The 11,790-nt window shown below is 39.8% G+C and overlaps 1 protein-coding gene across 1 annotated transcript; it reads right to left on the minus strand.

The window, feature by feature from the left end:
• Window positions 1-4,533: 4,533 nt before the first annotated feature.
• On the minus strand, window positions 4,534-7,655 carry LOC309978645 (uncharacterized protein CXorf66 homolog; the record flags this gene model as incomplete). The annotated part of the gene is given in 5 exon segments (XM_082865150.1): window positions 4,534-5,151; window positions 5,155-5,195; window positions 5,198-5,424; window positions 6,478-6,634; window positions 7,568-7,655. Coding segments are annotated over 5 exon segments (1,131 nt in total).
• Window positions 7,656-11,790: the final 4,135 nt, after the last annotated feature.

Below are 11,790 nucleotides of genomic sequence, written 5' to 3' on the forward strand. Positions count from 1 at the left end.
TTTACCAAATTCATTGATTAGCTCTAGTAGTTTTCTGGTAGCATCTTTAGGATTCTCTATGTATAGTATCATGTCATCTGCAAACAGTGACAGCTTTACTTCTTCTTTTCTGATTTGGATTCCTTTTATTTCTTTTTCTTCTCTGATTGCTGTGGCTAAAAATTCCAAAACTATGTTGAATAAGAGTGGTGAGAGTGGGCAACCTTGTCTTGTTCCTGATCTTAGTGGAAATGGTTTCAGTTTTTCACCATTGAGGATGACGTTGGCTGTGGGTTTGTCATATATGGCCTTTATTATGTTGAGGAGAGTTCCCTCTGTGCCTGCTTTCTTCAAGGTTCTTGTCATAAATGGGTGTTGAATTTTGTCGAAAGCTTTTTCTACATCTATTGAGATGATCATATGGTTTTTATCCTTCAATTTGTTAGTATGGTGTATCACGTTGATTGATTTGTGTATATTGAAGAATCCTTGCATTCCTGGAATAAACCCCACTTGATCATGGTGTATGATCCCTTTAATGTGCTGTTGGATTCTGTTTGCTAGTATTTTGTTGAGGATTTTTGCATCTATGTTCATTAGTGATATTGGCCTGTAGTTTTCTTTCTTTGTGACATCTTTGTCTGGTTTTGGTATCAGGGTGATGGTGGCCTCGTAGAATGAGTTTGGGAGTGTTCCTCCCTCTGCTATATTTTGGAAGAGTTTGAGAAGGATAGGTGTTAGCTCTTCTCTAAATGTTTGATAGAATTTGCCTGTGAAGCCATCTGGTCCTGGGCTTTGTTTTTTGGAAGATTTTTAATCACAGTTTCAATTTCAGTGCTTGTGATTGGTCTGTTCATATTTTCTATTTCTTCCTGCTTCAGTCTCGGCAGGCTGTGCATTTCTAAGCATTTGTCCATTTCTTCCAGGTTGTCCATTTTATTGGCATAGGGTTGCTTGTAGTAATCTCTCACGATCCTTTGTATTTCTGCAGTGTCAGTCGTTACTTCTCCTTTTTCATTTCTAATTCTATTGATTTGAGTCTTCTCCCTTTTTTTCTTGATGAGTCTGGCTAATGGTTTATCAATTTTGTTTATCTTCTCAAAGAACCAGCTTTTAGTTTTATTGATCTTTGCTCTAGTTTCCTTCATTTCTTTTTCATTTATTTCTGATCTGATCTTTATGATTTCTTTCCTTCTGCTAACTTAGGGTTTTTTTTGTTCTTTCTCTAATTAGCACTTTTTTTTTAAGTGATGGGTTTTTAGAAAGAGCTGTACTGAATAAGGAACAAAATATAATTAATTTCAGTTCCATAGCCAGCAAGAAGGGATGAGTTTTGGAGGTGAGCGTCAGGAATGTGGATTGAAGGGAAAGAGAGTGGAGATAGTCTGAGAGGGAAGGGCCATGCTTGAAACTGGCTTCACAGCGCCCCCTGTAGAAGGGAAATGTAAGGAAGCCACAGACTGACTGAGATATGGCCGTGACTCTTGCTGAGCTGGGAAATAAACAGAGAGCAAGACAGAAGGAAGGAGAAAGGTACCATGAGAGATAATACAATGCTGCAAGAAGGCTAGGAAATAGAAATTCGGAGCCCTCTTACTTAAATCAGGACATTTCCAAAAAGTGCCAAAGACTGTCCTTTGGAGTGATAGGACTTAATTATTTTAATTATTAGCTTGCACAAACTTTCACTGGTTAATTTTTTTTTTTTGGCTAACATTCTTCTCTGACTCATGGTACTTATTTTTATTACGTATTTTATACTGGTTTTATGTGTGAAAGCCCCACTAATGCACCTAGAATGTTGCACATTGAATGAGCTTCAAATATTCTGTAGACTCCTACTCTATAATTAAGTGTGGTTTAAAAAGGAACATACATACTCATGCTGATAACTTGTTCTTAAGATGTCATTATCATTGGTTGTCACTGGCAGTCATTTTTATTAGCTATTAATATTCACAGCCTTTAAAGTATTACAAGTCTCTAGCTTAAAAATGGGAAAGAGAAGAGAGCTTAGATTATTTGGCTTTGCCTCCCAAGACATGAGTTGAATTTAAGCTGAAAACCGTACAATTTCAACTTTTGCTATTTTCCAGGCTACTGATAGCTCAGATTAACTCCAAAATCATCTTACAATATGAAGCCAGATTAGTCAATGAAATTGTAATTTTGATTTAAAAATACTTAGATGCTGTCAAACACTGATCAACATCATCTGAACAAACAACCATAGAAAAAATGAGACGAATGGGGAAATTTGAATACTGACTGGATAATTTATATTAAGGAGTTATTAATTTTTACATGAGATAATAGTATTGTGTTTATGTATTTTTAAAATTTATTATCTTTTAGAGATATAAATGGGAGGGAAATGGATAGGAGTGAAACAGAATTAGTCATGTAGTGATAACTGTTGAATCTGAGCAATGCTTATATGGGCGTTCATTATACTTGTTCTACTTTTTTGTTTGAACTGTTTTTCATACCAAACTGTAAAAATCTGATCAGAACTTTTGCTTCTATTTGTGAATTTAAAAAGACCAGCCTAACCCAGAACAATTCTAACCCTTTAAAGTTTATCCTTTCAAAAAGGGTAATACCAGTAGGAAATCAAGTCTGTAGCTCTCACAATGCTTTTTAAATGCATATACCATCTCTTAAAACCTTTATACCTAAGCAGCTACTTTGTGCCATCTGTGAATTTTATGATGACCTTATGGGTACAGATCCCACCAGGGGACCACCAATAGAGGCAGAGGATATGGGGAAGTCAGATCTGAATGAACATAAGACATCTTTATATGCTCCTGGTAGGTTAGGAAAATGGCCCGGATTGATTGAAGGTCAAGTGGGGATTTTGGTCACACCAATGGATTGGGTGATCTGTGAATAAACAGGCACCCTAGAAACTGGTAGTGAGAAGGCAGTACAGCATAATGAAAATTTGAACATAAGCCAATCATAGATTCGTATCTTGATTCAACCAATTAATAAATGTGATCTTACTAAACGTTACAGAGTCTCGGTTGACTCATATAATTCCCCATATAATAGGGGCCTGTTGGGGATTAAATAAAATATGTGAAATATGAGGAAAGTGTTAACACAGCAGGTCTGGTTGTTTGGTCCTTGTATGTCAAGGGGACCGGGAACTATGATTTGACCATTGGCCAGCCCTGTGGGAATGTTCTTATGTTAATGGTTGATGATCATGTTTTGTACACCTGATTGCTTTGCACGAGCATCAACATTGACGATGTGCATCTGGTTTCATTGTTGGGATCCTGAGTTTCACTTGCCGTGGCTGGTCATGTAGCATGATATACCTATGGGACCAGCTCTCAATAAAAGCCTCAGATGCGGAGGCTTCCCTGGGCAGAGACATTTTGCACATGTCCCTCTAGTTTGTTGCTAGAGAGATAGCATGTCCTAGGTGGCCCCAGATGGGTAAGTACTCAAAAGCGTGTGTCCAACCTCTCTAGCTTCCTCCTGATAGAGGTCTTTTTCCTGTTGCTCTTGGGCTGTATATTTTTGCTCTAATAAACCTTAGCCATGGGTATAACCTGCTTTTGAGTCTTGTGAGTTCTTTTAGTAAATCAGCAAAATTGAGGGGAGGGTGGCCTTCAGACTCACAAGACATAAAGAGACCAGTACAATGGCTGGCAAATAGTACACACTCAATATATGCTAGCTATGGCATTTAACTTATCCTGCTATATGTTACAGAGGAGTAACCTCACTGTACTAGAATATAGGCTGGGACTCCAGGACTTTGTCTGCTTTTCTTAACCATGCCCTTGGTAGAAGGAAAGGATAACCTCTCATCAGTGGGGAAGTTAGAGAATATAACTCCAAGGTTGTTCCCTGGCCTCCCACCCGTGCCAATTCAGAGTGGGAAGGTACCATGTGAAGAAAATGGGTAGGTATCAGACCTCCAACTGGGACATTTTGAGAATGCACAACAGGGCAAACTCTTTTTTTTTAAATCATTTTGAAGGATAACGAAAAGAATGAAAAGCCTTGTTGAGAGTTATGAAGACTAGAACACTTAGACTAACATCATGGCACTCCAGGCGTGGGTGCTGGAGGCTGGACCCTTACTTTGGTAGCAGTCACAGGAGGCAGTGGTATTAGAAATGACCGTCAGGAGTTTCCCCAATGCAGCCAGAAGGAAGCACACAGAGCCATTTCCACCAAGCACTGGGCACTACAGAAAGACAGTCTTAAACTGTGAGGACTGTACGTAAACACGAAAAAAATAAGGTTAATTGGGTTGAGACTTCAATTGAGGGCTAATCCAAGGGAAAAAGGAGTCCAGGGTACCCATCTTGCAATTCCTTTCTATATTTATGTGTGTGTGTTTATGGTTCCCATCCAAGCGACCAGATCTAAATAAGATACCTCAAAAGAGCTTTATGCCTCTAAAATGCAATAATAATTACAATAAAATCATTTGTTATGTCATGCATTTAATTACTATTTTTCAAGTAAATTGCCTCTAAGATGGATAGGTCTAACCTCAGTAGTGATCCCAAGAGGATTTTCCCTCTATCAGGGTCTTAAAGGATGGTGAGCATAAAACAGTTGGTATAAGTTTGCTTCTTCATGGGTGGTTTTAATTTTTATTGAGCCCTTAATTATTTCATGGGTGGTTTTATAGATGACTTCCTTGCATTTTATGTTGCAGATAATGGTTATCTCCTTGTCACTGTCACCATCACTGTAGTCTGTCATCATATCACTGTCATTCGCATTGCCACAGAGTGCATTGTGTCTGGAATCTATCTTATGAAAGGACTTGGAAAAAGGCTTCAGTTCACGTGGAAAAGGTGGATTTTGAGTATTCTTCTTCTTCACCTCTGAAATATTATTGACGGAAAACTCAGAAGCAGCTCTGCAAACAAGGCATTTTTCCTTGTAGCATAGACAAGACTTGACTGGTTGAGGCCTAGATAATATGTCTGCCCTACCTGCACTAACTGACCTCTTTAGAATAGGATGTCTGTGGCGTTTGGTGAGTTTCTGTAAACTGGATGGCTTCGGCAAGCTTTGATTTTGTGGATAGGGTGAACAAGGAGTTTTGGTTGGCCTGACCAGATATTGTAGACTGGCTAGCCAAGGTGGCCTGTTGGCCTTATTGGGATAGGATGAACTGACTTGATTGACTAGCTAATGGGCATGAGCCTGCTTACGTGCCTTTTCTAGACTGTGTTTCTATGTGACTTTTCCTGGTGGGATGACTTCTCTTGACTCAAAGGCCTGATTAACTTTTCTGTACTGGACGGTGCGGATGCCTTTCCTGGACTTGAGAGCCCGGATAGCTTGTCTATACCGGACAGCATGGATTGTTTTTCTGGACTGCACAGACTAACTGTCTTGGAGTCACTGAATGATATTTTGGATGACCTGGATGACTTAGCCATTACACCTTCTTTCTTGACCCTGAAAATATAGAAAATTTGGAGTATGACAATTTAAATCAAAAGAGTACTATTGCTATCACCAGAAAACACAGGCTATTGTGTCATTTTAGACTTCTGGTCTTTTTTTGGCTCTAGGAGGAAAATTGAACACAGTAAGAATTGGAGTGTGGTGAAAGCCATGACTCAGGTTACAGATATGAACATATGTTGAATGCTTTTCCTTTTTCTTAATTTTACTGTTTCAACCACAGTTCATAACCATATAGTCTGTGTATGGAATGACACAAAATTGTTTCAAGTCTACTGTTGAGAGGGAGAGAGATAATTTTATTTATTCCAGAAATTAAACTTTTTATAAAAAAGTCACAAGTTGATATGCAACGGAGGCACAAATGTCACAACTTCTCACGTATAAAAAAAACACTCTTTAGACCAAATTCATTGTTTTCCTATCATATTTATACCATCAGATTTTCTCTCCATGCATATTTATATTCACAATATTCCTCTAAAACCAAAGGAATGGAGCACTGGTATAGTTCAGTCATCAGTCCTTGGATTGGGAAATTTTTAGGGAACTAGTATATCAGGGCCAGCCTGATCCTCCTATATGAAAGCCAGGGACTGAGATCACTGAACACAGTTAATCAGTTTTCATGTTATTATATCTTAAAACGGTAGATTATCCAAAATGTTTTATTGTCTTTGGAATGCAGAGACCCAGTGCCTTCTCTCTCCCCTTTTTCATTCTGTCTTATTCAGATAGTCATTCCCTCTTTTCCTAGACTCAATTTATAATGAAATTAGCAGCCTGGGGCTCAGCTGAACCCTGAATAAGGGACAGCTTTGGCTAAAGTTGATAATGTACTTGAAATAATTTGAGCTGATATCATTTAAGTGAAGGTATCCACTCACAAGATGTTGGTAGCTCTTTTGAAGTCTAAAGTTAACATTAACTAACCATAACAACAACGAAAACTCCTACATGTATACACACACACACACACACACACACACACACACACACACACACACACCCCTTGCATTCTTAATTCAAAGGTGTAAAACGTACGTTCCTGCTTTGGGGGCATCATCGCTCATACAGTAATAATGGAGAAAGCAAAAACAGGTATAAACAAAAGCTATGATCGTAACACCAATTATGATAATGAGTAGATGTCTCCTAAAATTGTCCAGTTTGGTCTCCATTGATTCACGGTGCTTGGCTCCTGTCAAAGAGATTGGATCACCAGAAAATGTGTCAGGTAACCAAGTTTCCTTCCACTTTGATGCTGGTTTGTCACTGTAGGTCAAAGTCAAATCTCTTCATCAATTATTTTTTTAAGCATGATAAGTGTCCCACTGTTATTTTCTTCCCTCTATCAGGTCCCCAGCCACAGTCTAGAAGCCGAATCTGGGAGGTATCTCCGGCTAATGTGTATAATTACTTGTGTTACCCCTGCATCATGGCTTGCTCGACCCATTACCTAGGTTTTTGAGTGTGTGTGTATGTCTTGCATGTGTGAATGCACTTGAGTGTTAATGTATATGTGAATGTGTACGGTGGGAAAAGGGATAGGACAAGAAAAAGCCCTTCTCGGGCTTCCCTGGTGGTGCAGTGGTTGAGAGTCCGCCTGCCGATGCAGGGGACGCGGTTTCGTGCCCCGGTCCGGGAAGATCCCACATGCCGCGGAGCGGCTGGGCCCGTGAGCCATGGCCGCTGAGCCTGTGCGTCCAGAGCCTGTGCTCCGCAACGGGAGAGGCCACAACAGTGAGAGGCCCGCGTACCGCAAAAAAAAAAAAAAAAAAAAAAAAGGAAAAGCCCTTCTTGAAACCTACTGTGTCTTAGGTACCATGCCACATTCATTCACATAGCATTTTCTCGTTTGGCTGGTGGGGGGTGCGGTGGGGGGTGGTGGATTGGGTGGGGAAGGGGAGTGAAAGGGGGCAACATGTCTGTACTCTTTATGCTTCTATGTTGCTTGGAATTTTTACACAGAAGTAAAGCTCTTAGGTGTTGTCCTAGAAATTCTTGAAGACCTACTAATAGTAACATCCAAGAAACAGCAGATTTCTTAAACACAGCTAGCTTGCCTAATTAAATGCTTGAATGCATAATATAATAGATCATAATTTCTAAGTTTTAAGGTTAAGCACATAACCTGTAGTAGACGGTTCATCACTTTGGTTTGTATTTAAACAAGTATTTGTCCAAATGGGTAAAAGTAGGACATAAATAAAAAGATTCATGTCCAGGGCCTTGTTCAAATGCTTCTTCTACCAAGGAAACTACTGGATTTGATATGGTTCAGCTTGTTCTAGGGGTTTATGACATTATCATTCTGTGTCATATTCTGACAGCATAATCTCACCATGGGGAGGCATGAGCTTCTGTGTACAAATATTATCAAATGACTTTTAATCATTTATTTCTCCTTTACATCAAATATTCTATCAAATTTGAATCAAGAAGACTGGGACATTATTAAGCACAGAGGGAAGTACTTAGAGAAGGTAGAGAAACTGGGATAGCTCTAGATATTGAAGAACTATTTTTCCTTATTAAATGTTAAGGAGGCACCTTGCAGCCTTGTCGTAGTCTTCTGTGTTATAGAGGTTAAATCGTCTTGGGGTATAAGTTTTTAGGATTTTTTTCTTAGTAAAATTAAGATTTTGAGTAGTCCCTCAACCTTTTTATTGAGCTGCTATTAACCATCAGGCTGAAGCTCAGTCCAATCATTCATTTATTCAACAAACATAGAGTATTCCTATATGCCAGACACCATGCTTAATGCTGCAGATCCTAAAATAAGCAAGATAAAAATTCTTGCGCTCCTGGAATTTATATTCAAGTAGAGAATTCAAGTAATTACAAGATAGTGTGAAGTGGGCTGTATTAAGACTAAGCACAGTGTTTGGGGAGAGAAAGATCATTTTAACAATGATTGGAGAGAATGGATTAGAGGGGAGCTCTGTCTGTTTGTGGGGAGACCACTTACAGAGAAGAGAAAAGATGGTTACCGAAATTGAGGTGTTGAGGATGAGATAAATGGGTGAATTTTTAGAAATAATAAAGCAGTTGAATAGACATGATTTGGTTCTTGATTGATTGTTAGAGTGAAGGAAAGGGAAGAGTCGAGGACAGATCAGAAGTCTGGCTTGGACAACTGAGTAGCTCTTGGCCCTGTTCATTGAGACAGAGGACACAGGAGAAGCTGCAGCTTTGAGGAGAATGGGAGTAGGAGAAGTTGATGAGTTCAGTCTGGGTCATGTTGAACTTAAGGTTCTCATGAGATATTCAAGTACACATATCCAGAAACCAGTTAGAGTTCAGAAGATGATTTAGGCTGGAAGTCATCAGCATCTAGAACAGGGCTTCTTTATGCTTTTTGTGCCATTGGCAGTCTGGGGAAGCCTGTGGAGCCCATCTCAGAATGATATTTTTAAACGTACAAAATGAAATGTATAGGGTTACAAAGGAAATGGATTATACTGAAATAGAGTTATCAAATACAAAAATTGTGATGTAGTAATATATGTAATTACTGATTCACTAAATAAAGAGATCTGGCAGTGGATCTAATAACTACTATACACTGAAATGATAAGCATAAACAATATTTTGCGGTATCTGCAACAACTGTAATATATGAAAATAGATATGATTTCTAGTACTGACAAAGTCACAGGCACAGGTTATATACTACTGTGGTTTGTTGCTTACATTCATAATTGGGAGAAATACTAAATTTTCATTAGAGATTGGTGAAAATAAAAATGTTTTTTATCCTTTCAAGTTTACAAATTGCCTGAATTCAATTCCTGTATCTAGGTCAGAAACCCAATCTAGAAGCTAACTGAAACCCATAGGAAGGGATGAGATCAACCCAAGGAGAGAAGGTAGAGCGGGCAATGTGCCCAGGACCAAACTCAGAGGAATCCCAACATTTAGAAATTTAGTAAAGGAGCCTGATCTAGCAAAGAAAATCCAGAAGTGCCAGAGAGGTAGGGAGGAAAACCAGGAAAGTGTGAGGTCCTAGAAACCATGGTAAGGGAGTTTTTCAAGGCACTGGGAGTAGTGGCAGTGACAAATACTGCTAAATATCTGAGACAGATAAGGACTGAAAAGAAGTTAAAATGGATTTAATAACAGAAAGGTCACTAGTGATTTAGGCAAGAGCACTGTTTCAGTGGAAAGGCAGAGACGGAGGCCAGATTTCAATGGGTTGACGAGTAACTGAAGCTGAGGAAGTGGAGTCAGCTAGTGTAGACAATTCTTTCAAGTATGACTGCAAAGCGGAAAAATAGGGTGCTTTCTAGAGGGGGATAGTGGACCTGGGGAGGACATTTTGTGAGAAGGAAAAGAACTTCTCAATTAAAAGCTGATGGGAAAGAACTAGTATGGGGGAAGATATTGAAGCCACAGAAAAGTGTGAGGATAAATGATAGAGCCAGGCTCTTTGGGAGCAATAAAGAATGCCATAGTTACCCTCCCAGTGGGTACAAGTGCAGATCAAAAAGTCGGAATTGGATACAGAGCCATGCAGGATGGGCATGGGGATGGGAATAAAAGGCTTAGGGGGAGGGATTTGAAGAATTTCTATCTGAATGCTTCTGTTTTCCTAGTGAATGAAGAGGGGAAGTCATCCTTTGTTGAGGGTTAGCGGTTTGAGGACAGTGGGGAAGGTTTTGGAATAGATGCTGTGGAGAATGGAAGGACTGAAGAAACTATCTGATGTGATGTGATTGGACATTTTGCCCTTTTTCTGGCTTAAGAGAAAAATGTTTCCCTTTAATGATAAAGCTGTTTCTATGGCAGATGATGTGTTTATTAAGTTAAAAAATTAATCATCATGATGAATACTACTTGCGAAGTAAATGTTAATCAGGGATGCTACATAACAGCCTTCAATTTTTTGAAGAATTTTCCCTAACAGTCATATTAAGTGGCTCTATAATGAATGGACCAGTACATACTGTTCAAGCAGCTGACTCATCTCAGAGCTCTGAAGCCTAGGCCCCTAAAGCAAGGGAACGACGAAACCTTTGCTTAGTAGATGCTCCGGTCTCCCTTTGTTCAGCCTGTCCTCTGCCTGCCCTAGTTTCAGCATCACATATGAACAAGGGCAGCCTATTTGCAGGAAATTTCCCTGGAGAGGCCTGCGTGGTTACAGGGTTCTGTGGCGATGGCGAAAACACAGTGCATTTCCCCAAATGGACTGGCTCTTTCAGTTTTGTGTTGCATCACCAGTAAGTCATTCTGAGATATTTATTGAGGGCTTCTTATGTGCCACTGCGGTTTCAGTGGGAGAGACTAATGGGATGGGGGAAAGACATTAAACGAAAATAAGCAATGATAGATATTATAAAGGTGCTAGGAGAGCCACGAATAACAGGTTTGATTTCATCAGGAGGGTCAGAGGAAGTTTTCCTGAGGAAGCAATACTGGGGCTGAGTTCTGAAAGATGAATGCAGTGAATTATGAGAAGAAGAAAGATAAGAATGTCCTAGGTGGAGGAGACACATGTGCAAACGCCCTGTGGTGAAAGGGAGAGCAGCAAGTTAGAGACAGCAAAAAAGGTAAGAGTTGAGACTAAAGAAGTTTGGGCCTTGTAGGTCAAACTAAGTGCATAAAGTTGGACTTTATTCTACGAATAACGGGGTACCACTGAAGACTTTCTGGCTAGAGAATAACCTGGTAAGATCTGCATTTTAGAAAAACCACCCTGGCTGTTGTATGGGGAATAGATTGGCGGGGCATGAGTAGAAGAAAGTAGGTGAGACAATTAGAAGGCTGTTACATAGGTCCAGGTGATAGAGGATGGTGGCTTGAAGCAGGGTAGTAGTGATAAAGATGGAGAAAACTTGATGAATTTGAGGAATATTTTGATGGTGGGTAGGACTTGATGAAGGGTAGGCCATGGGGCATGAAGGGGAGAGAGGTAGCAAGGATGATTAATTCCTTCAACGAAAATGTGTTGGGTGTCTGTGTGACTTTCCCTTTACCCTATGTGCTTTGCGTTAAGCACGAGCATTCAAATAGACACAGTCCCTGCCTTCAAGGAGTTTGAAATCTAATGGGAGAGAGAGACACGTAAATAACCAATCACTAAGCTGTGTAATGTCTCGCAGGCTGTGATGTCGCAGGGTACAGTGCCACAAGAGCACACAAAAGGAGTATCTATTCAAAGTGGGGACTCCTGGAGATGACCCTTGAGCTGAGGTGGGGTCTTTAATTCATTTGTTTTTAAATGTGGGTAGGAATTCCTTGAACCCAAATAGGAAGGGAAAGAACATTGCATTGTACAGGCTTCAATATGTGTGAAGCGTGGTTGAGGGAACTTCCTTTCCATGTGGCCAAAATGAAGACTCTGGGGAGGGGCTA

This window comes from Leucopleurus acutus (genome assembly GCF_964270905.1).
Source record: "Leucopleurus acutus genome assembly, chromosome: X".
Taxonomy (NCBI): domain Eukaryota; kingdom Metazoa; phylum Chordata; class Mammalia; order Artiodactyla; family Delphinidae; genus Leucopleurus; species Leucopleurus acutus.